General features: G+C 34.2%; 3 protein-coding genes across 6 annotated transcripts; all 3 read left to right on the top strand.

Annotated features, from left to right (window-relative positions):
• The first annotated feature begins 550 nt into the window (after positions 1–550).
• On the top strand, positions 551–7,350 carry LOC104892480 (probable envelope ADP,ATP carrier protein, chloroplastic). The gene is made up of 10 exons (XM_010678429.4): positions 551–1,063; positions 3,238–3,294; positions 4,283–4,345; positions 4,441–4,497; positions 4,581–4,664; positions 4,974–5,042; positions 5,121–5,233; positions 5,333–5,502; positions 6,541–6,619; positions 6,889–7,350. Exons 1-10 carry the CDS (start codon positions 737–739, stop codon positions 7,001–7,003), a joined length of 1,134 nt encoding a protein of 377 aa, XP_010676731.1. The 5' UTR covers positions 551–736; the 3' UTR covers positions 7,004–7,350.
• Positions 7,351–9,553: 2,203 nt separating this feature from the next.
• Positions 9,554–16,587, top strand: LOC104892479 (protein root UVB sensitive 5). Of its 4 annotated transcripts, none has more exons than XM_057394932.1 (15): positions 9,559–9,810; positions 9,918–9,977; positions 10,968–11,116; positions 11,306–11,410; positions 12,702–12,756; positions 13,375–13,421; positions 13,503–13,581; positions 13,672–13,744; positions 13,900–13,989; positions 14,407–14,466; positions 14,555–14,668; positions 14,832–14,892; positions 15,052–15,170; positions 15,819–15,911; positions 15,990–16,587. In XM_057394932.1, exons 1-15 carry the CDS (start codon positions 9,656–9,658, stop codon positions 16,092–16,094), a joined length of 1,365 nt encoding a protein of 454 aa, XP_057250915.1. In that variant the 5' UTR covers positions 9,559–9,655; the 3' UTR covers positions 16,095–16,587. The 4 variants fall into 4 exon arrangements, with proteins under 4 accessions (XP_057250916.1, XP_057250915.1, XP_048501016.1 ...); XM_057394931.1 differs by having other exon boundaries at positions 9,567–9,810; positions 15,986–16,587; XM_057394933.1 differs by lacking the exons at positions 15,819–15,911; positions 15,990–16,587 and adding an exon at positions 15,419–15,790 and having other exon boundaries at positions 9,554–9,810.
• A 3,813-nt stretch (positions 16,588–20,400) lies between these two features.
• On the top strand, positions 20,401–22,523 carry LOC125497359 (cis-prenyltransferase 4, chloroplastic-like). The gene is made up of 3 exons (XM_048643913.2): positions 20,401–20,839; positions 21,500–21,570; positions 21,952–22,523. The coding sequence occupies exons 1-3, from the start codon at positions 20,438–20,440 to the stop codon at positions 22,391–22,393; spliced, it is 915 nt and encodes a 304-aa protein (XP_048499870.1). The 5' UTR covers positions 20,401–20,437; the 3' UTR covers positions 22,394–22,523.
• Positions 22,524–25,743: the final 3,220 nt, after the last annotated feature.

Here is a 25,743-nt window from a genome sequence, read left to right as displayed (position 1 = left end):
CTTTTTAGGCCAAATTAACCTTCTTATTACCCTTTTGACTTATCCATCCAACTCATCTAATTATCTAGCCTACCTATAGTAATTAAGGGTATTTATGTCCGTTCTCACTCTCGCTTCTCTTTTCTTGTTTTTTGTGTCCAAACCACATGATGCAATAAAAAAATAGAAGTATATGAAAATATTAAATTATCCATACAAGCATTCTAAAAAGTTGTGTAACAAAAGTAAACAAAATTCTCAAAAGTTGAAAATAAAAAGAAAACGAAAAAGTTTCTTTGGTTTGACCAAAGATGGTTAGACAAATAATTTATGTTGTTTTTGACAATAATTAGAACAAAAGATGGTTATTTAGAAAATAATGTTGTCTTATAGAACATGTGTTATTTACACAAAGAAGTAAAATATTAGAAGACGGCCTGATATCTTAGATCTAAAATCAAATCTCGTTTACATCATTTTTCCTTATAAAAGATGGTTATGGTTATTAAATAGTAATTAGATTTGTGAGTTGTAAACAATCCCAATTTCTTAATACATCTAGTCTAGAATAAAATGACATAATTCCAAAGTGTGACCATCTTTCCCTCTATTTCTTCACCCTCTTCCTCTTCCTCTTCCCTCCTTGCAACTAACCTTATTAGTTCTTACCTTATCTTCATTCCTCACCCAAAATTCTAAATTTCAACAAATTAACACTCAGTTTCTCAATTTCCTCTAAATTCAACTACATCCAAAGATGAACTCAAATCAAACTTCTCTAGCCTTTCTCGCAATTCCCACCCTCGAAACATACAATGCAACTTCTCCTGCAATCGAATTCACTGATTTAAAGTACACCAATTTCAAACCCAGATGTTTTAATTCTGGGTTTGCTTGTATTTCAATGGTGGGGAAAAAAGAGGAGAGAGAATTAGAACCTACAACTGACCAATTTCTGCAACACCCACTTGCAATTGTGGCGCTTATTCCTAAAGATGTTGCACTTTTTGCTGCGGGTGCTATTGCTGGTGCTGCTGCCAAGACTTTTACTGCCCCACTTGATCGAATTAAGCTTCTTATGCAGGTTAAAATTTTGGGAATTTCTAATTGTGTTTGTTTTTTTTTTGAAGATATTATAATTTTGGACTATTGGGTGCAAGTTATTAGAGACGGGATTCGATCACAGGTCTTGGATATCACCCCGACAAGACTTTACCAACTAAGTTTGATTATATTCATAATAATTTATAAGATTGTGTTTTGAATGCATTTTATTGGTTCATGTTTTATGGGTATATGATGATTTGTCAGAATTTCATGTTTTTTGTTCAAGAATTGATTGATATTGGGTCCTTTATTTTTTCTTCCTTTTTTAATTGTAGTAGCAGCTCCTGAAAAAAATGAAATATTGATACAATTTTGGTGTGTTTTTGTCGGTACCCATTTATAAAAATATTTGTTTTATGGTTGGGAAATTGATGATTTGACGTTTTATTGGTGAAGCATATTATGTATTTAAGGCAGTTGTATAGTTGAAATTTTATACATTGATTAATAAATAAGATTAGTTGTCAATTTTTATTGGTGTTGTTTCACGTTGTTGACTAATTGAAAGGCTGTTCAGATGATTATAAGTTCTGCTAAATAAACTGCCTGATTTTATTGGAGCAAATGGAAATTTTGTTCATGAGAATTATTGCAAGATTTTAGCTGTTTTTACTGTATGGCATGAATCTCACCTTCATAAAGCAATGCAATATGATCATATTATTTTTTAAGGTGAAGTTGTGTTTTGGGGATCATGGTAGGTGTTATGTGATGGAATAACACAATATATTAGTGCTGATATATATAAAGATAGGAATAGATTTGTTCTTAAAGTAATCTTGGCGTTATGCTCAAGAGCATCCTGTTCTGACGAATCACGAATGAGTATCTTTGAAAACTGCATTCTTATGAGATATTGATTATTAACTTATGCTATCATTACTTACTAATCAGGTAGTATAGTTAACCCTTGTTGTGCTTGTTTTCATGTATGCTGTTAGTACAATCTGAATAAGCTTGCTGCTCATATCTTAAAAAGCAGCAAGACCTCATCTTACTTTGAAACTATGCTCGAACTTTTGTTGAGAAATGTGAATGAACTTCTGTGAATTTCGGACATAGTTATCGGAAGGGTTTAAAATAAATTTATAGATTTCTTTTGAGGGGAAAATGAATTTGTAGATTAATTATTCAAAAGTCATAAAAAACAGAGCTCAGTGAAAGATCATGTGGAAAATCTCCGGCTACTGGGGAGGATTTAAGAGAATAAGCAATACTCCCTCTGTTTTTGTTTTTTTTATCTTTCTCACTTTCTTGTGCGGTGTCTTCCAATGCACATCTTTGAACTTAAATATTTTTCATTATATATATGTAAAAATTATAACGATTGATTATTAATAAAGTACTAATTGAGACGAATCAAATAAGATCCCACATGACTATATTTTTTCTTATAAATTGAAAAAAATTGAGAAGATTCTTTCTATATATGAATAGCGTCAAGATTCTAAGTGAGAATGATAAAAAAAAAAATGGAGGGAGTATTTGACATGAAGAAATCCTTGGTGATTGTCTTTGATAGCAAAAAGGTTTCTGAAGCTAATCTGACATCTATTATGCTAGATTCAGCAAAGGGTTGAAGGTTCTGCTTCCCTTCTTGTGGAACCAATAAGTTCGTTATTAGTTTCACTTATCACCCCTTCTCTATTCATACTATGATAATTGTAACATGGGTCGCTTCCTCTTACTGTGTCAATTTTATGCAAACTGATTCCAGACCAACAATCTATCATGTCCAAAGTGAAGGTGCTGATGTCGATAGTTGTAGACTAACTTTAGTTGTGAAACACTACTTGCACCAAGTGCTACTTCATCTCCTTCACAGGACATGGATAATATTTTGTCTTCCAAACAATTCTCCTTTTCTGTCTCTATGTCCTGCTGTCTATCCGCCACTGGCCTACAATTTTCGTTCTTTCTGCTAGAGATACCATTTTAATTGGTCATAGAGTTTAGGCTAAGATTTATATGATGTACTTAAATCTAAAAAAGTTCGATGGAAATGAGAAATTTTCTGCTGTACAACTCATTACTATTTCTACAATAGACTCTCTTTATCAGTTCACATTCATATTTTATAGAGGGTTGATATTTGATTATTGGAATGCTAATTTGCTTTCAATTGTTGCTCACTGCCTATATGCCTTGCAGACTCATGGGGTGCGAGTAGGCCAAGAAAGTGCAAAAAAGGCTATGGGGTTTTTTGAGGTTTGTTTTCCTTTTTTCTGAAATTTTGTATCCCGTCCTTGCTCATTTTTACTCATTGCATTCTTTTTACTAGGTGTTATCCGTATATTTAACCTTCCAGTTTGGTAATGCCTCTATTTGTGTTTATTGGCTTCACAAGCATTCTGCTAGAGAAAATTTAAGCCTTTTCAGTATTTCAGTTAGGTTTAATTTGGCAATTTAATGTTGCATGTTGCATTTGGTTTTCTCGAAAGACTGCATTGTACAAGATATTCAATTCTTGATTATGCTTTGTAGATATTGAAGCATTTTTGTTGCTGAAATTATCCCCAATATTCGACATTCGTAACCTTCATTGGCATAGTCCTTGAGATTTTTTGACTAAATGATGCATTTACCCAGAACGCACTTTGTGCTTGTGTATGACCAGGCATATTAACATTATTTGCTATCATAAGAATATGACTAGGTGGATATGATGGTACTATGCTCAACATACACATCAAGGTTACCTTGATGCCTCAAAAGAGGCCTACATGTGGGGTAAGGTCATAAGTGGATGAATATAGGCAGCCTTATCCCTATAATGAAGGAGAGATTTCCTATTGACCCTTAATTCAGTATGCAACTAGGATGGGTTACTTCTCAACAAGTAATATCAGATGCTGATTTATTGGCAAATTTATCTAGTCCATTGTAATATAAATGTTGAAGAGTAGTAAATCTTTGATTTTGTTCCAAATGAACAAGCAATCCCTTGATCAGAAGAATCCTGTTCAAGCTCACAGCTAAATGAGCAATTCCTTTAATAATATTTGAGGTGCATCCTGGTGCAAAATCTATCTTGAACAGTGGATTCTGGTTAGAAACTGGCTAATATATAGAATTGGGGTGCATTTGAAGGGGATGGAATGTAGCTTGAATGCTTTCTTAAGTTTATCTTCGTCTCTTGGGAACTGGAGACTTCGTCTCACCTTTAATTCATGTATGCTTTGAATTTTATTTGCAGGCAATAACTGTGATAGGAAAGGAGGAAGGTGTTAGAGGTTACTGGAAAGGCAACCTTCCTCAGGTTATGTGTTTCATTGACAGAAACTGTTGCTTATTGCCTGAGCTGTCATTGTTGCCTTCTTCTAATGCAGTACATTAAATATTTACCACTTACAGGTGATACGTATCATACCTTACAGTGCAGTACAACTATTTGCTTACGAGAGTTACAAGGTGATACTTGAACCATTTGTTGTCATTGCTATAGTCAAAGGTCTTTTAGGTTACTTGATGTACATTATGCTGGGAATCTTCAGAAATTATTTCGGGGAAACGACGGTGAACTATCAGTTTGGGGAAGACTAGCAGCTGGTGCCTGTGCTGGCATGACATCAACTCTTGTAAGTTATCTTGAGTAGCAGGATTTCTGAAGTTTATGTACTAGAATCATAATCTCTTTACCTAACGAAATTCCCCTTTGTCATATTAACATTATTTTGAAGAATGCGACTTTGAATAGCTTGTATAAGATCATTATGGTCTGTAGCAGTTAGCATCACCCTTTAATTTTAAATTTGAAAACATTTCCAGAACTAGCGTGAGTTGCTACTAGTTTAATCTGGATATAGAGATGAAGTTTTATAGAAATGTGGCGGCCCTTCTTTGAAAGGATTTTGAATGGATGCTTAGACATGATTCTGTCTTTTTAGGTGACATATCCTCTAGATGTCCTGAGGCTAAGATTAGCAGTTGAGCCTGGTTACAGAACCATGTCTCAGGTAAGTCTGCTAATCTGGTTGTGTTTGTAATGAGGAGGTTGAGATTTCATAAAACTAAATCCATCAAGGTACTTGCAGGTAGCCTTAAACATGCTAAAGGAGGAAGGCATTGCTTCTTTCTACAATGGTCTTGGACCGTCTCTTATTGGAATAGCACCCTATATTGCTGTGAACTTCTGCATTTTTGACTTGTGAGCTTTTTTTGCTGGTACTCTCTTTTGCCTCTCGTGATGGAGGATACAATAGCAGTATCTCCAGTTAACATGGGATGCACTTCTTTGAACTATCAGGGTGAAGAAGTCTTTGCCAGAGAAGTACCAGAACAGGCCCGAAACATCCTTGGTAACAGCTCTGGTGTCAGCCACGTTTGCTACACTCACATGCTATCCTTTAGATACCATAAGAAGACAAATGCAGATGAGGGGTACACCTTACAAGACAGTCCTTGATGCCTTTGCAGGTACCGTTTTGATCCAAGTTCCAAGTAAAATATATTAATTGTGATGGATATAGTCATTGATGTTTGATTAATTGCCGGATCTATGGGAAACTGAGAAAGTGAGATGCAAACTCTCTCGCTGTGATTTCTTCTGTAACAGTTCATGTCCATGTGATCTGGGGAGTTCAGAGCTTATGTTTGGTTTTGCGGAGAACATTTTGAAGGGAATTTTGTATTCATTGGAAGTTATATTTTAATGGAAATCAGCTTTAACTTTTTTGTTTGGTTCCTTAGTCCTTACCAAGAAAAAATAGAAAAGAATGTAAGAGGAAGAGGAAGGTAATGAATGTGGTGAAAATGTGGCTTTCTTATATAGATGAATAGTCATTAATTCTCCGGTATCAGGAGAGGAGTAGACTGCGGAAGGACAGTAGTATATTTGATCGAAGAAAAAATTTCACTCCTTGACAAACCCCAGCAGGGAGAAGTGAGAAAATTAGTTTTCTTGGAATCAATGTTCCTTCGAGTCCTAGATATATCTGTCTACTACCTCTGTCCATAAATAATACTAAGCGTGATTTGAACAATTACTGTGACAGCTAATGTAGCCGCAGATAGTACTTGATACAATCAAATGACCTGTTTTTTCTATAGTTTCAGTTAACTGTACATTTGTTATATATATTGATGATCAACTTAGTGAGCTTCATCCAAATCATGTGCTTGGCCAAAGGTTTGTTTGATTGGTAAAGTGCTGTAGATAAGATAAGTTGTTTAGCTCCTATCTATCTAATTTTCTGTAGGTTGTAATGAGATAATGATGCATGAGCACTAGTTGATGTTATACTACAGGCTTCAGTAAGATCTACTTCAATGTGTGTCGATTCGATTCCAGTACTTGCAGGCATAGTTGACTAGATTTTAATGAACAAATTTTGACTGTGTTTTATTCCAAATCTCATCTTGTCAGTAATGTGAAGTATTTATCTGCAAACTTTCCTCGACTTTGTTAAAGTTACTGCCCCATATGATACTGTTTACTCTCTTTGTACTATGAAGGCATTTTGGAGCGTGATGGCTGGGTTGGATTATATAGAGGATTTGTCCCCAATGCTTTGAAAACCTTACCAAGCAGCAGGTAATTGATCGTCATTGTTTCTTCTTTCTATTGTATTTAAAATGCGTTCTTCAAAGCTTGCTGCTTTATGTCTAAATTCTCTCTGTCCCAGCAAATAATACCTTTCATCTTCGGATTGATCAAACTCAGTTACCTCGACCCCATAAAAATTTAATCTACTCACAAAGTAAATCATCAAATAGAAATAGACATTAATGCTTAGTGGAATGTACAGGATTCTCCCTATAACCCTCATTATGTGGTAACTGTTGAATGTTTTCTGGTTGCAGTATTCGGCTTACCACCTTTGACAGTGTCAAAAGTTTAGTTGCTGCCAGTGAGAAAGAATATCAGAGAATTGTCGAGGTAAATCGTAAAGAAGCAAAAGCAAGTTCAGCTGATTGAGTCGGCGAGCATTGTTTCAGTACCAATTTTGGTAGCCAATTTTATGTGGAAAGTTTCTGCCATTGTAGTACACAGTGCAGTGCTAGGAAAGGGCATGAACCCGTTTTGCTTCGTTGTTAGTGTAGGTTGGGCAGAAGGTTTCTTCGTTTTCTAGGTTGAGTCGGGAGTGCAGTGGTAAATTATTTTTTGTAGTATCCAATAGCCTCGTTAGTAAATGAGAGAATGATTTGAGCAATATACATTACTGATTCATACGCTTCATTGTAATTCAACAAGAATGTTGTTTGTACTTTGTATAGCCTCTCCTTCCGGAGATTTTCCATTTTACATGTATGTTGCTTTATCAAGTAGGGTGACCATATCCTATGCTTTTGTTTCAAATTGTTTGGAAACTTTGACATGCTAATTACTGAGATCTTGGACTTAAATCATATTGTCATGTGCTTTAATGACATCTTAGCTTTAGAAGGGACTATGACTCCTTTAATTGCTACCATGATATGGGTAGATTACTCACTTTTAATATATTAATCAAATATTCTCCTTTAGTTGTTAATGTTGGGTGGGATTCCACTCCACGATAAATTTCTGTTAGTAGTGGGTAATTTACCAATTGGATCAACCATCTTTTATCCCTTGCAACGTGGTCACTTAATGAATGGGCAAAAATAACCCCCAAGAGGAAGCAAATAGGGTTACTAATATATGCCCTTAGTAGTCTATGGATGTTGTGTATAATCCTTGTGAGAACTTTTTTACTATCATCGAGGAAGATATATATACTTCGTTAATAATTTAATATATGTATCATATTAACTAGGTACACTTGTCATTATACAACTATTTGACCATTAACATATTTAATTACATATGCTTTACTATCATTGCAACATCATCCCTTAGCATATTATTCAAGAAAGTCATGTGAAAAAGACAGAGATTGAGATATAAAAAAGACGAGACCTATATGATAGATTAGAGATAGGAGAAAATATGACCAAATAAGAGAAAGTTTCAAGTAATGTAGAACTTTCAAATAGGAAAAGGTTCCAATTTAGAACTGACGAAATATTTTAAAAATTATAAGAAAATAATATTTTGATAACATATTGAGATTAACTCCCATACAAACAAAATAATGACATTTATCTTTTTTTTGGCAACGGGGGTGAACAAGAACGACACAACTAGAGAGTCTCACCTTTGCTAAACACGTTAGCAAATATTCGAGGACTCTTACGACAACAACTACATTGACCATTTAAGACATATATCTTCACATATTGCTTCTTCATTTCTCAATAAGTGACACATTTTGACTTTTACGTTTACCAACGCACATTTTATTAATATGTCTAATCATATACTTCTAGAAACTAAAAAAAATGTTATTATCAACATATTCATTGTAACAAATCCAACAATATTTTTATATTATTATTTTTTCTATATATAAAAAATATTGTCAACATGATGTGTATTAATATTTAATAGTGTTAAAGTCAAAGTGTGTCACTAATCGAAATCCCAAAAAAGTAATGATTAAATTTGGTCAAAATTAACATCCAATAATATTAATTTTAATATATATATTTTTTTGATATTAATAAAAAGTCATACGACATCTACATAAGCAATCGAATCAAACAAATACATAAGTTGAATCAAACAAAAATTTCCTTCATAAAAACTACGATCGTCAAACAAATCTTGCAATGTGGAACATCTCCCGCTTATATCGCTGGAAAATACAGCCTTGTTGGAGAGACAATCTAACGATCCCTTGTAGTCGTGAGGATGATTTCCGTCGGATTCATCTGACCGTATTCGAAAAATTGAGAACCTTTGTGATCCCGCATAATTCTTCACCAACAAAATAATTTCACGGCAATCCATTAGATCTAGTATCCCGGATTGAAACCTGTAGGAATTCCCCCTCTAAAAGAGGAGAAAACCCTGTCTTTCGAAGGAGGTCGAAAAACCTTGTCTTTCGAAGGAAATCGAAAAACCTTTTCTTACGAAGGAAATCGAAAAACCTTTTCTTACGAAGGAGATCAAAAACCCTTTCTTTCGAGGGAGAAATCGTTATTGGAAACCTAAAAACAAATAAAAAACAAAGATGGGGGCTTTCCAACGGTAAAAACCGATGGAAGCCCCTTTAAAAATCAACAATGGAGGCTAGGGTTTTGAAAGTAGAGACTAGAGAGGAGAGAGGGGAGAGAAGAGAGAAGCGCTCATTATATTAATTTTAATATAATTCATCTATTAAGAATCTAATAAAATATCAAGTAAAACCCTACTCTCCTAAATTAATTTTTCCATAAAAAATCCATTTCAATATGAATTATTAATTAAAATAATTCAAACTTTGACCAATTCATCCACAATCATACAAACTTTCAATTATTATTTAATATAACAAACTTTATATGCTGAAATTCCTAAAGTAGGTCAATTTAATTTTCCACCTATAAACAGGCAAAATGGTTGGAATTTGTACTTATTATTTTAGTTAAGTATTGGTCAATGGTCATCTAATGTCAAACACAAGAAGAAGGCTGACAATTGGAAACATTAGCCAAACACAAACTACACAAGTACACAAACATTAACATAAATACACCAGCAAAATAGGAGTAATTGAGAAGCAAAATGTCTTGCATCCTTCATTCCTCAATCTCAGTATTGGGTTTTAGCAGATATTCTAAGCATTATTTGTTGAAGAAATCACCCAACTTTCATTCTTGCTCTTTCTCTTCTTCGTCCAATTCTCAAGACTCAGAAGATGATGAATTTTTCTCTGATGGGTACCTTTTCTTTCTCTCTATCTTTGCTAATTTCATACTTATTGTACAATTACAACTTACCCAATTCAGCATTTTGTTGTATGATTCAATTACTCTAATTTTTACAGGGATCAAAGTTCATCTTCTCTGATTTTGGTGGAGAGATACAGCAATGGCGCTTCCAAGAGGTGTGTTTTTTGCCACTTTTTTTTTTTGGGAATTTCCTTTTTTTGCTGTCTTAATTGTTTTGCAAGTGAGTAAATGCCATGACTGTAACTAAAGATGGTTGTTTTTTGTACTACTACTTTGTTGTATGATTCTAATTACTACTATTATGTTTTTATCATATGATATATCTGTTTAGGCGAGAGTTCTTTTTGGGTGTAAATGAGTGACTAAGCGCAGTTATGTAGACGGGATTCGATCCCAGGTCTTAGGTACCAAGTACCAACCCCACAATACTTTACCAACTAAGCTAGATGGGCTTGAGCCTTGATGGCGTGCACGGTTTAGAGGAGAGTTAAGTTGGACGGAAAACATTTTCTATGGAGAACATAATTGTAGCTTAGCTTTCCGTTGTTTGGTTCCTTGCATGAAAAGGTAGAGATAAAAGGAAGAATGTATCTGAAAAGGGGTAGGATGGATGGGAGGAAAATTGTGGTCTCCCTTTATTTTGAGAATCAAAGTGTTCTTCACCAATTGGAAACTGTTTTCCACCCTTCACAAATCAAACAAAGGAAAATGGGAAAACCACTTTTCCGGGACAATGTTTTACACCCAACCAAACAAACTCTTAATCCCCAAATCTAAGTTTTTCTTTTTGTGGGTGCCATCAGATTCTAAGAGAGAGTAGATTTTATTATTTATAAAATCTAGATGTCTTAGTTGAGAGTTTGAGACGGGAAGGAAACAATCAATTGTAAGACATATGATTAGTATGGAATCACCCCTAAATATAAAAAAGGGACCTGGCCTTACGATTAATTATTGTAAGTCCACCTGATTTCGTGTTTTTTAAATCTTTCTCCAAAACAATTGGTTTGCCTAAATATTCATAAGACTGATAGTACTAAGAGGGAAGTATTTGCTGCTTTATGCATAACCCCAGAAATTCAATATTTTTTTTTAAAAAAAGTTGTGTTTAATCTGCCATATACTGAATCTCATGCTGGAAGCAGGTATATTCTGGATGGAGAGTCAAGTAAGCAAACACTGCTTGAGCAATACAATACTGTAAATGATAAGCTGCACAATCCAGATTTTGTTACCAACTTGAACTGGCTTCCTGATAGCATTAAAGATTTCATTTTGCCTGCTGGATTTCCAGGTAGTAATAGTATTTATTCATTATTTCTCAAATTGTATGCTTTATTTTTTCGGACTTTTCTTTCTTGTTGGTAGTTTGGTACCCATCTAGACTGCTATTAAGAGAATGGATGCGGTTTACTTTATTGTTGCTCTATGTATGAATAATGGATATCGGCTGCTGTTTGAAGTTCTTTCTATCTTTCTGCAGAATCAGTATCCGATGATTATTTGGATTATATGTTATGGCAGTTCCCTACCAATGTCACTGGATGGATGTGTAATGCCTTGGTTACATCAAGCTTACTTAAGGCATGTCTATCAAACTTGGCTGTTCACTTCAGTTATCTACTTAATTGGACTTAGATATGTACTTGTCTTCTAATAATGAGTCTTAATAAAGAGTCTGGGAAGAAATAGAAACCCTTGGGACTGACGTATGACCGTATTCATGTCGGTGTGGATCGCAATTAGCAAAGTATGTTATATAGTAATTAGTAGTCTCTATCTTCCTCGAATGCATCTGATACTACATTTTTTGGTTTTTTTTGTCCTCATTGTAAGTGATTTCCTTTATTTGATTTGCTACCAGAAGAGGTCATCCGCTTCCCTTCTTCTCCCTTCTCAAGACTTATTAAGTATAATGTGCTTGAAGTGTGTTGCAATTAGGAAAGTCAATGGGTAAGGATAATAGGGCCTGTATCCATATTTTTGATTTATTTGATCTAGAACTATCCCTACCTGGACTTATAGCCTACAAATACAAGGTCTAAGAAAGTACGACCTTTGCCCATACCATTGGAACTATACTCTTTTGCGTCTAGGATCTAAAACGGGTCCTTCACTTACTCATTTCCGCCTTTTTCGCCTATTTGTAATATTTATATAATGCACAACGAAACTAATGTATAACCTTTTTTTGGCAAGGGAATACAACTAATAGGGCTGGCCACACAACATCATAATTCATAGTTGTATTACAATTGTATGTCTCATGAGCCACTTGACTTGGTGAGGTAAGAGAGTGAGCGTGATGGAGAAAAGAGGCAAGGTCTGATTTGGTTGAACCCCTTTATTGACGGAGGTTTTGTTTAATGTTGTGTGTAGGATTAAGGATAAGTCTACGTGTCTTTTTTGTATACTCTAAACTTGATTGGGTAACGAAAACAGAACCTATACCGTACCTGAGAAAACCTAGACCAAGACACTAGTCATTATTGGGATCCGTAAAGTTTGGAAAGAAATAGATTCATCCAATCATACCCTTAAGGCTCAAAATAGGCTGGTGTCCAATAGGGCAAGGATAGATCTCTAGTTGCAATAGATGGCTTTTTTTTGCTTCTATGTTTGATAGAGATGTATAGAAACTAATGGCTATTTTCAAAACGTGATATGGAATTGCTGCGGTTAATTCTGAACTTTGATTACATCGTTTTAGCTACTAAGAAGCATATTATCATTTACATAAGTGATGTTCTGCTGTATTGATTGTCTGATAGAGGACATAGTAAGATCAACCTCTTCTTTTTTTGTTTTCTTTTGTGGTAGCTATACTTTATCAGGTTCCTTGTCATTTTCATGAAATAACATGATAATAATGCAGGCAGTTGGTGTCGGTTCTTTCTCAGGAAGTGCGGCTGCGGCATCTGCTGCTGCAATAAGGTGATTGCTAATCCTTGGAAATTTGTGTCATATGGTTTGAAAGTCTCGAGCTGTTCTCCACCACAAAAGGCAAAAAAAGATTGGGTCCGGGCAGGGTGGGGAGGATCCAACACCCAGAACTTGGGACTAAAATCTCTTGCTCTGTCTGTTGGATGACTTGGATCTGTCTTTCAATGTGATTTGGCATTTTTTTAACGAAAAATTCATAGGAAAAATTTCAAATTACGGCCAGTATTCTCATAATAATCGCAAATATGGGAGTGCTCTCTCAAAGTGATTTGGTTGACTTGATAAAACTGGTTTAGAAGGTGAAAAGATAATGTGCCAAGCTGTGGTTGGCTGGGCAGCAGGAAGGAGAGTGAAGAAGGAAGAATAATTGGAAAAACAAAAGAAAAAACAACTAGGTAAATAAGTTATGGGTGACTTGAGTTTATTTTGGGGAGGCACCCCTCATAGTAAAAAATTTCGAAAACAACCCATAGTTGGAATTATTATGGGAAGATTACCCAAATTAGAATAATTCGTATGAATTTTTCCTTGTTTTAATTCCTTATATTGGTTGGAGCTAATGGCATTAATTCCCATGATTGGACACTAGCAGTTTCTCTCCTTGTACAGATGGGTGTCAAAGGATGGCATTGGAGCTGTTGGCCGACTAATCATTGGTCTGAAATTATGAAGAAGAATGAGGGATGCACTTCTTTAATTGAATATCTGTTACCAGTTAAAAAGTTTCTTTTATACAGGTGGACGGTTTGGAAATCTGTTTGATGATGACCCAAAACAATGGCGAATGTATGCCGACTTCATTGGCAGTGCTGGAAGGTGAGTTTTAGATGAGTTTTTTTTTTTTCCTGTAAAGTCCGAGTATCTGCAAATTTCAAGGAATCATAATGCTTTTCAATGTGTATGCAGCATTTTTGATATTACCACTCAGCTGTATCCGGCATATTTCCTGCCACTTGCGTCTCTTGGAAATCTTGCTAAGGTACCTCATTCCCTGCATCTGTTCTTTGCCTCCCATTTACTATATTTTTCATAATTCTCAGGGTTTCTACTTCATATGTTGTTGATTATTATTTTTTTCGTTACAAATATCTTGTTGATGATTGACTAATTTGTCTTCTGAGTTATCTAGAACAGGCTGTTGCTAGAGGCCTAAAAGATCCTTCATTCCGGGTGATTCAGAATCATTTTGCAATGGTAGGAAACCTTGGAGATGTATCAGCTAAGGTATGTAATAGACTCGGACTTACAGCTTTTGATGTATCGAGAATAGTTCAGCCAACTCTTGCTCATTGTCGTATGATCATATCAACTGCCTTACTAACAGGATTTGTATTTTTTGTTCTATATGTTTAGAACTTAATTTATGATTGTTTTACATCTGACATAGAGGCATATTTTCTACTTTTGTATTGCTTGAGTTCAAGAGTTAGATACTACTGTTGGGTGAAATATGCTGCTTTTGTACTGCTTTTGTATGACTTGCCAAACACCTAATTCTTAATATCTGTCTCTCTCTCTCCCGGAATCTAATCTCTCTTATTTCATTGTCGGACAAACTTAGCCATGTCGTAGAACAATATTTCAAGTGGTGTATTATGGTGATAAATAGTCAAGCTCTTAATTTTTAATCATGTACGGCAGGAGGAAGTATGGGAAGTTGGTGCTCAATTTATTGGGCTGGCTTTAGGTATATTCATTCTGGTAAGTGACTTAATCTGTGGATCTAAATTGGACTCGTAACAAAATTGTAATTGGGTGTAACTGACTGTAAATTTTACGTATAATGTAGGATACACCGGGCCTGGTGAAATCATATCCTGCTTTGTTATCCACATGGATGAGCATACGCCTTTTTCACCTTTGGCTACGTTATCAATCTCTATCAGTCCTGCAATTCAAAACGGTAATAATATCTTCTAAATACTGCTCTTTCCACGGAAACCATGATTTACTAAATGACCATCAAGTATAATATTGTGTTCTTGCCAAGTGAAACTGTTTGCTACTACTGAAAGTAGAAGCTCTATATGCGTATAATCTCACAGTTTTCTCCATGTGAGCAACAGATAAATCTCAAACGTGCTCGTATTTTGGCGAAAGCGCACGTGTTGCATTCCAGAGCTCTTGGTAATATCTTCTTCTATAATTTTTTAACGTTGAATAGTTGTGGCTCAGACTCTCTTTTCATTTTTTTTTGTGGAGGCCGGAGGATATTAAAATTATTTGTCCTTTATACAAAAAACACAGAACATCTTTAACACATCCACTTTGCATATCTTATTCCAGGATGCATTGATTGCAATAGAGAAGAAAACATTTTAGTGTGGCAGAGGTTCCTAAGACCGCGAATGATCTTTGGTGTTCCTTTTAGTGAGGTGATTGCTGTTGAGAAGTCGTCTTCCATGGTATTGATTTAGTCTTCCTTATCCTACAAATTTTATAAATTCCTAAATTAATAAGTAGTCACATATGAGACAGGCATTCATGATGATTGTGGTTTTGATTTAATTTATGTTGATTGAAGATATGATTGCAACCAATTACTAAATCCTTGTAGATCATGGTGTCATCATTTGAACAAATCTGAAAAAATCTTTTCTTACTAAGCACTTCACGATCACAGTACTGTTTGGATTATGGTTTTCCTCTATAGAAGTATGTTGCAACTTGCACCAACTGGAGCGTCAATATAATCCCAACGCCTCTGAAGAGGTTCTTGCACTACCCCGTACTAGAGAGGATCCGATGTGTGCACTCTTAACCATGTGACTGTAGAGAGGTTATTCCTAATTGAGCCATGGTCCAATAAGCAGTGATTGTCTGCTAGATAATGAATAACTAAAGAAAAATAATACAATCGGTGGTAATCTGGATGTGCTCGATCACCTATTTTATGTTCAAAGTTAGGTTTCTATGTCATGCTAGATGTTAACTAGAAAATACTAATTTTGTTCAGTTATTAATATAAATTTCTTTTCCCTAATCTCAAGTCCTATGTTAGATTTATAATAATGAGTGAAATCTCTCACTCTCTACGTATGCTTTTACAACAGGTGAAGATCTTGAAACTTTACACTAAGGAGAAATATGTGCTTACAGTACATAATTGGCAAACGAGAGATTTCGAGGTTTTAGTCTCTTTCAAGGTACGTTTTTGTACAATCGATTTCTATGCTAATTTGTGGTATTTAAGTTCAACTAAGAAAAAAATTCAATACAGGTAGGTGCTACAAGTTTGTCAGTCTTGCAAAGTGTATGGCAGGCTTACTGGCTCCATGAACATTGGGATCATTCTGTTGACGTTATTAAAGCATTGGAGGAAAGCTTGATAAATTTGGAGCAAAGATTTGACAGTTTCATGGAGTTGCTCGAGGAGGCCGGATGGAATACACAGAAACTTAATCTAAATGTACCCAAAGAACCGTTCATTGAGTTCGATGACGACTTGAACAGTTAATTGTAGTGAGAGTTGAAGCAAACTATAGTTCAATTCTTCACCGGAGACCCTTAGACAGCGGCTATGCCAACAACTTAGATGGTGGAGCGTTGATGACAAGGGAAGCTACGAAGTTTATGAAACGATATGAATTGGAAATGGAATCGTCATCAGGTACTTCTGAAACGACCCCTTCACCCCAAGTCTAAGCTATAGAGAACATAGAAGGGAGACAACAATCGATGAATGCTCGTCGTGTTTCTGTATCTTAGAGATTGGATCTTGTGTTTTTCACTCAAATTTGAACAATAGGCTTTTTGTCATCAAAATCCCTGTATGACTTTACATATGCAAAGAATATCTAAAATTTTGCCATTGAATGTTCACCCTGTTATCCAATTTTAGACGGGGATCTAACATCCCTTTGCAGCAACAGTCATTGTAGACAATGAAGAACGAAGGTGTTTGAATCTCTTCTAGACAAAGGAAGTCTGGAAATCGAGGAAGAACAAATATGAACGGATGCGGATTATTATATGGGATGATCCTGTATAATTAATGTCACCATATAGAACAAATATGGACAGTAAAATGTTTGAGTAACCCTTAGGGTTGCCAATCAAATTAGACACATTAAAATATAATATTGATATGTATGTAATAGATGAGGGGAGAAGTGATATAAAATTAATTTTTTAATGTATTCCTAATCAATGAAAATTCAATAATAAGAGGGTTGACAACCCTTAGGAGTTAGGATCACTCAATCAATCTCCGCATATTTTATGAGATGATCCTGTATTATAATTTTTTCTATATAGTCAATTATGAAATTTGTCCAAAATACGGGATTATCAATGAGTATTTAATTAGTAAAAGTTCAGTTTTAAACACGTAATAGCGTTAAGCTTTAAATACTAATTTTCTTTTTCTTTAAAGAGGAAATTAAGTGGAACAACAAATCTTAATATTTTTAGACAAATAATATTAGCTTAATATCTATGCACACTCGCTAAGTTGCTAGTCACCTATGTTGCTCGGACACGGGTATGTGTCTAAGTGTCCGACTCATATATTTTATAAACGTTTTTCAATTTTTTTGTCCCAATTGAAGCGGCGAAGTGTCTCACCCATGGCCGATTATCAAGGATCCGGCACGGGTACTTGAGTTGAAATGAATAGTCCGAACAAGTAGCTATGATGATGAGTTGATGACTGCTCCAATAGAACAGGACAACATTTGCACAACTCATATCCGTAAAGATCGCCATAATTTTTGCTTACGAAAGTTAATGTCGTTTTCAGTAAAATGTGTAATAATATCACTTCAGAACGTTTATAAACAACTTGAGGTTCAAGTTTCCCTCATCACATCAATTATACAAATCCTGAAGAAAAATACACATTAATTGATCGTCTATTCGTCTTGCTTGCTTGTGTGTAGATACATTCACCTCTTTATTTCCATGTGAAAAAACACATGACATTGAATTTGTAGATAAAGTCTAGAGCTTAGATTTGAAATCGAACCTATATATGCTTAACTGTTTAGCATTAACTTAGTTGAGCATTTTAAGTTGCTTAATTTTCAATCTTAAATCTTATAATGAATTTGCCAAGTTCCATTAGTTGTTATTACATAGACCTGGGTTGCACATACTAGAAAAGTACAAGCACATAAGTTTTCATCCGAAAACCAATTGGTAATATATACTAGAAGTAAATCCTGAAATTTTTTAATTGGACTAATTTATTTCTGTACTCTTGTTCAATGTTGGATAGCTCATGTGGGTGTTTTATAGAATTTCAACTAATTAATGAATGGTTGTTTGATTGACGAAAGAAAACACGAAAAGTGAGCTTATTAAAAAGTGCAAGCTAAGGTTGATGAGTTGTTTGGTTCACAAGATAAAAATAAGTGAAACTATTGGGTCAGACCGTCTGACCCAATATGTTCGTCGGACGAATCTGCGAGAACGGCTCGCGGCTCCATCTTATTTTCACTGTCGTCTTCCTGCTTCATCCCAGCCGCCACTCATGGCGATGATCGACTGATGACGTCCTGCTGCTACTCTCGTTGATGACGACGATGACGATGGCGACAACGACCGACAAACTGCAGCAACAACTTCGAACGATAGTCTCCTTTTCTTGCTCGATTCTTGCTCAATTCTCTACCCTGATTCGATGCGAGTTATTGCTTTCAATTCTAATTCTTATGATGTTGATCAAATGGTTGATGATATATGATCATAGCTTCATTGATGATGATAGTTGCATTGGTTGATGTTGATAGTTGCATTGGTTGATGTCGATGTCGATGTCCATGTCCGTGAATGGTGATAAACTGATGAATAATATTCGTGAGTTACAGGGAGTTTACTTTCTTTCCTTTTTTTTAATTTTCATATTTTATTTTTTTTCTTTTTGTTATTTCTTTTAATTTTCAACTGAAACAAAATCATATCCAAATGAAACCATATAAAACCCAACTGAAAGAAAACAATACCCAACTAAAAGAAAACAATAATCAACTGAAAAGAATCAAAACCCAACAGATTATGGAATAAACTCAACTGAAATAACACATAAACTCAATTGAAACAAAAACAATAACCAATTGAAAAAAATCAACTAAATGAAGAACAACTGAAGAAAATGAAGACCGACTGAAAACAATTAAAAACCAACTGGAAAAAAAAATGAAGACCAACTGGAAAAAAAGAAGACCAACTGAAAGACAAGTGCTTCTTAAAAAACAATAATCAACTGAAAATAATCAAAACCCAATTGAAAATGGAATAAACTCAACTGAAATAACACATAAACTCAACTGAAACAAAAACAATAACCAACTGAAAAACATCAACTAAATGATGACCAACTGAAAAAAAATGAAGACCAACTGAAAAAAATCAGAAACCAACTGGAAAAAAATGAAGATCAACTGAAACCCAAGTGCTTCTAACTGAAGTGCTCCGACCAGTTGTATTGTGTCAGACCAGTCTGACACAATACCTTCTCTAAAAATAAATGATGAAACAGAAAAAATGAAACTTACTAATACTAGAAAAATCTCCTTCCCACAATATGTAGGAAATTGCTTACCTAATCCCGCGAGTCGCGAGATAATTAACTACCAAACCATCTTTATTAAAGTAACTCTTCGAAATTTATTTTCCGTCTACTTAAGTAACTCAGTCTAGCTAAATTACTACCTCCGTTTCAAATTAATTGTTATACTTACACTTTTCACGCATGCCGATGCACTACTTTGAGCCTTTATATCTCTAATTTTGTATTTGTAAAAAATATAAAAACTACATATTAATAAAATACATACTAATACGAATCTAACAAGATCCCACATGACTATGTTTTTATTCACGTATAAATCACAAACGAGGGTCTAAAGTGCAATTTGTGAATGGTGTAAAATGTCAAAGTGTAACAATTAATTTGAAACGGAGGTAGTATAATTTTCCTTCTCTTCTATGTACATCCATATTAGCATAAAGGATTTTTTTTTTGGTGAAAAGCATAAAGGATCTCGGTGGTAGTAATATACATGTTCTCGCCATACTAAGAAATGTTCTCATGATATTAGAAGACAAATTTGTGTACGGTACCATTCGACTCTTGGTGATACTAAAAAGATGTTCAAGTGGTACTAAAATATGTTACATTCTGGTACAAAAAAAATTTGATACCACATTCTTATCTTTGATGATATTAGGTTGAATTAGAATATTATATCCCACTTTTTGTATACTACTTGTATGTTACTATTTCTTATTGGTTGCTATTATCACTATGATCTATCACTTTATATTTAAATTTTTCAAAAACTTTTTACCCAACCAATAGATCATAAAACAACGGGAACATAAATAATACACAAAATGTTGGAGAAAATATTTCAATATTACTAGAATATATAGAAATATTCTCTACTAATATAATGGTTAGTAGCATCTTATCCTTGTGACGTACTAGTGAGAGTCCAATTAATGTCATATGGTTGATTCGACCACTAATACACACTAATAGTGTGCTTGAAAAGTAACCTAATTAAGCTCAAAACGTACGCTAATTGTAATATTAATCATGCATGTATAGCAATTGGAAGACCTTACGTATATATATTTATGCATATCATTAGTTGATCTAGAAATATATATATTACAACCAACGTTGAAATCCCACTAATTTCCACTACTCTACAAAGTACAAACAATGATTTTGTTGCAAAAGATATGGTCAATAATCACAGCAATAATCCCAAGCTGGATTTTAACCATTCCATTGTTCCTGTTTCTAAATAAAAAACATGAACAATTAGATAAACACGCATTTGTTAACATGTTTTTACAGGAAAAATTATTCAATAAGGATGATAGTAAGGCGAACATTGGTGGTGAGCTACCAAAGGGGCTCCGGCGAGAGCGAATGCCGGAGCATTTGGCCGTCATATTGGATGGAAATAGGAGGTGGGCAAAGGACAGAGGACTTGCATCTGTTGAGGGCTATGAGGCTGCACTTGGGACTTTAGGGGTGTTTCTTCCTTTGTGTCGCAGGTTTAATATTCCAATCCTCTCGCTTTTTTTGTTCTCTTCCGAGAATTGGCTTCGCCCTAGAGTGAGTTTCTTTATTGCTTTCTCGTTCTTTTCACGTTCTACAAAAATGACTTCATATTTTAGGAGTTCACTCATGGTACACCCGAATGTATCATATTCAGGGGTATTTTTGTAATAAATTAAAACTTCAGGTGCTCATTTGACACTAAATTTGCTCATATGAGCATTTTGCTCATTTAATCATTTATTCATTTTGCTCATTTTGTAATAAGAGTGTTTGCTCATTTTCTTAAATGAGTAGAAATGTTTGCTCATTTGTTCATTTTGCTCATTCGCTCATTTTGCTCATTTGGAGAAAATAGTCTTGTTCATGGTACACCCAGGTATACTATAACTATTCTCATATTTTAGTTTAGAATCGATAAGCTATGATCAATTTAGATAGAGTCAATTTAAAACTAGAATCGTTACTTTTATAGGTAACGGTAAATATATAAGCCCCACTACTATAAATGTGAAGATATTCAATATTGAGAATAATATTACTTGATTGAAGATGCAAGTGTTTCATCATGTTAGATATGATCAGACTATTACAATAATCATATTATCTTAGATATGATCAGACTATTACAATAATCATATTATCTTAGATATGATCATGTTACACCATGTTAGATATGATCAGAATATAACTTGATGTTGTTATTGTTGTATACAGGAGGAAGTTGAATTCTTGTTCGAGCTTTTTGAAGGAGCTTTGAAGTATTATCTAAGACGAAAATGTCGTAGGTAAGACTTAAGGTCACCTCTCAAATAATCATATTATCTTATATTTCAATAAATATATCGAATTTAATATCTTATTTTGAGTTCAATCTTCTGTCTCACGCACTTTTATGTATCATTCTATGTGTCACTCAATATTATTGGTCTACATCATTAGATTTAAACGAATTTCCTATTTTATAAAAATAAATAAATAGGGTAACTGATAATTTTATCATCAACTAATAAAATTGACTACGCAGATAATTATATAAATAAGTGGAAAAGAAGATATTTTTTCCGTCGTTTGATATCAAAATCTCAAATTTGACTGTCAATCCGCCTTGAACTTAATATATTTAATTTGACGTCAACCCACAATATATATAATTGATTCATGCGCAGATTTGGAGGACGAGTTTCAGTGATTGGAGACACAACTTCACTACCAAAATCCCTACAAAAAGAAATTAAACAACTAGAAGAAGAAACTCAAGACAACACTGAAATTCATCTTATATTAGCAATAAGTTACAGTGGACAGAATGACATACTACAAGCATGTCAAAGCATTGCTATGAAAGTGAAAGATGGGCTCCTACAACCTGAAGACATAACCAAATCTTTGTTCGAGCAACAACTTCAAACAAAGGTAACCAATGTGCCATCCCCTGATTTGCTCATTCGAACAAGCGGCGAAATTCGAGTTAGTAACTATTATCTATGGCAATCAGCTTATACTGAGATGTACTTCACAGATACACTTTGGCCTGATTTTGGAGAAGATGAGTTTGTAAAGGCATTAACATCGTTTCAGACGAGAGGGAGACGTTTTGGCAAAGTATAACTATAAGGTTATATATGGAATAATAACCTTTGCATAATAACTTGTGTTAGAATGATTTATTTTGAGATTGGTGAAACTTTTGTATCTTAAGGGTCACTTGTTAGTCCTTACTCCTTAGGCATAATAGATATGTAAGCATGTAACGTGTATCAAAATGAAATGTTGTATGTTTTGTTGGATTTTCTAAGAAAATAGGCATTTGGATAATATTTTAAGGGTGACTCGTTACTGATTTTAACTTAAAAAACGAGGCTAATTTTAGTTTAAACCAGAGGTGCGGCTTGCTAAATTGATTCACCTATGATTTGGCGATGATTTCTGTAAGGGAGATATTAAGAGCACGTTTGGTTTATGATTTTTTGGGAGGCAAAAAATGGAATCAATTACTGCTTTTTTTTTTTTTGTTTGGTTCAACCACTCATCTATCCATTACCATTATTTGGTGGTAATGGACTCCCGAATTTGTTACCTTTAATTTCCCCCCTCCCTCAAGTAATAAAATGCATTATTTGATGATGATGGTTACCAGTCTATTTTCATTTTATGACTCGAACCAAATACCTATAAAGATAACCATTTTTGTTATCTTTCCTCACTCTTCTTTATTCTTTTCTATTCCCTTTCCATTTAATATTTTGAACCAATCAATCCCTAAGAGTGTTAATATACCTCTTGACCTTCATGCTAATCACTCAAATTCTAAGTTGTATATTTCCAGGGTAACCCCTGATGTGGTTCAAAGGATGGTTGATTTATCACATTTTAAATTGGGTAAGCTGCTGTTTCGTTACTTGGGTATTGTCTCCTCACAGAAGTTGCGTATTTTATTTGGATTGTGAGATTCTAGTTGACAAGGTAGTTAAAAGAATTAGAACGGTTGTAGGTCCAGCTCACTTGTTGTACAAGTAAGTCTTTTATCTTGTGTTTGTGAATTGTGAGCTCAATATGTTGGGTTATGTTTTTTAGTCTACTTAGGGGTAAATGTGTTGGCTTATCTTAAAAGCTTTGAAGTGTTTTTTTTATGAACGTTTATGGCCTAAGGAGTTAGGTTAGCTACAAGAAAATTAAGAACACACAAACTTAAAAAGAGAGGAGAGAAAGAGAGAAGATAAGCTCAGTTTTTCCGGGACAGCTTGCACGAAATTGTCATTTGCCGGAGTTTTAATCGTTGGATTGTGCTGATTTTTTGTCAGTTTGTTGGGGACACATAGAGCCTCATTTTGAACTGATAGAATAATATTAGGATAATTATTTTTCTCATTGTGTTAGGATATATTTTGTATAATTTTCTAACTATATTAGGATTCGGAAATTGCGAACCCTTTATATTTGATCAATGGAATCTCTCCAAAGAGATGGAGTTTTACGCAATCTATCAATTTCCGAATCCTAATATAGTTAGGAAACTATATAAAATATATCCTAAAACAATGAAGAAAATATTATCCTAATATTATTCTCTATCATGAACGGTTGTATTGTCATTTTGAGCTCCGGTTCGTCCGTAGTTGCAGCCGGACGGAACCTGCAAAATTGGGGATGGATATTCTTTCATCTTTTATTTTTCAATTGTATATCTCTTACGTATAGAAGTGTTGGTGGGTTGTGAGCTTTTGTATGTCTGAGTTAGGTTCTTTTGCCCTCAATTTTATCATAATAAGAGAATGTGACAAGGGTGGAACTCCTCAAAAATCCCGTGATTTTTACTTTTCGCATCAAAGGGGTTTTCCACGTACAATTCGTATGTGTTGATTGCATTTTATTCTTCTACATTTGATTATTAGTTGTTGTCCATTATTAGTTGACTGCTAGGTTGCTTGTTTGGTGAATTATCTGTGGCCTATTTGAGTTTTATTGTTTGGTTGATTGTCTTGGAGGTGATCCTTGTGGATAGTTGGCATACCGCTAGGTTCCTATCAAGAACTTGGTGTTCCCAAGACTTCTTTTATTTGGTATATTAGAGCTTAGTTGTGAATTTTGTCCTCTTTGTTGGACATAGATCCCAAATCCCACATTGGAAAGAAAAGGAGTTAACTAGTTTATAAGAGTTCGTCAACTATAATAGTGTGAGGCCTATCGGAAGGAACTCAAAAATAAATTCATGTGAGCTAAGCTCATATCAAACAATATCATAATAATGGTGGACCTGTAGGTGAACTCAAGGCCCTGCACAAGAATAAAAGGATGGGATCATATTATATTCGTTCCTTTGTGTAGTTTTTTTTTTTTTTATTGGGAAATTCCTTTGTGTAGTTTTAAAAATATACTCATATACGTAAAATTGAACAAATCTCACAAAACTATATTTTTCTTAATAATTAATAATTATGCATAAATCATAAACGAAACTACACATTATCAATTGATCGTCTAGTTTGTAAATACAGTCATCTCTCATTTTCCATGTGACAATCCACATGACGTTGTGAATTCATGAATAGAGTCTAGAGCTTATATAAAAGATTTGAACTTCAGACGATGTTTAATTGTCTGAGATACGCACAGTTCACAGACACAGTTGTGATTAAATATTAAGGGTAGATTGAGAATTTGAGTTTAATTTACCAGAGTATAATTAAGTTGATCATTTTGTGTTGCTTAATTTTCAGTGTTAAATAAAATAACTTTGTTCTGACGTACATTAGCTCATTTGCATCATCTTTTCTTTAGGGAGAATTCTTCGCAGCTGTAGCCTTAAAATTTTTGCTTGTTTACACCTATCTAAAAGAACTCTAAGTTGTTTTTTTTTTTTTATGAAAAGGGAGCTTAAATTAAATCAATTAATGATATATAACTCTAGACTTTTATTTGGAAAAAGTTAATTATAACAGTTTTGATTAATGTATGCCAATCAAATCTGAGACACGAATGCATCATGGATAATCGATGGGGTCAATAATGTATATGTCGGCAAATGTGTGTATTGAGACTTTGGAAAAAAGGCTGGCAATGTTAGGGTTTTATTTTAATACCGATAAAGAAACGGTGTCGTAGCACATACGAGTCCAATTCGGGAAGGTGCAAGATTAAACACTAGTTGATTTTAAACTATGAAATAGCTACACAATTCAAATATCAAGAAGAATCTATAAACTAATAATAAGTAAACTAAAAACAATATATGACAAACTTTGACAAATATGATACTTAAAACACTAAGCTTAAGCATCATTACTAATATGAACTGATCAAAACATAACTCACATCCCAGTTATTCAATTATATATAGCTTAGGCAAGATTGACATCCATAACTTCGATTCAAGCCGTCTACGTACATGCAGACAATTTGCCTGATCCCGCATGCCACGACATTTGCACATTTAGATGTGACTATCGTACTCTTCTCTA

The sequence above is a fragment of the Beta vulgaris genome, chromosome 5, assembly GCF_026745355.1.
Source record: "Beta vulgaris subsp. vulgaris cultivar EL10 chromosome 5, EL10.2, whole genome shotgun sequence".
Taxonomy (NCBI): domain Eukaryota; kingdom Viridiplantae; phylum Streptophyta; class Magnoliopsida; order Caryophyllales; family Amaranthaceae; genus Beta; species Beta vulgaris.
This window is presented reverse-complemented; position numbering and strand designations above follow the sequence as displayed.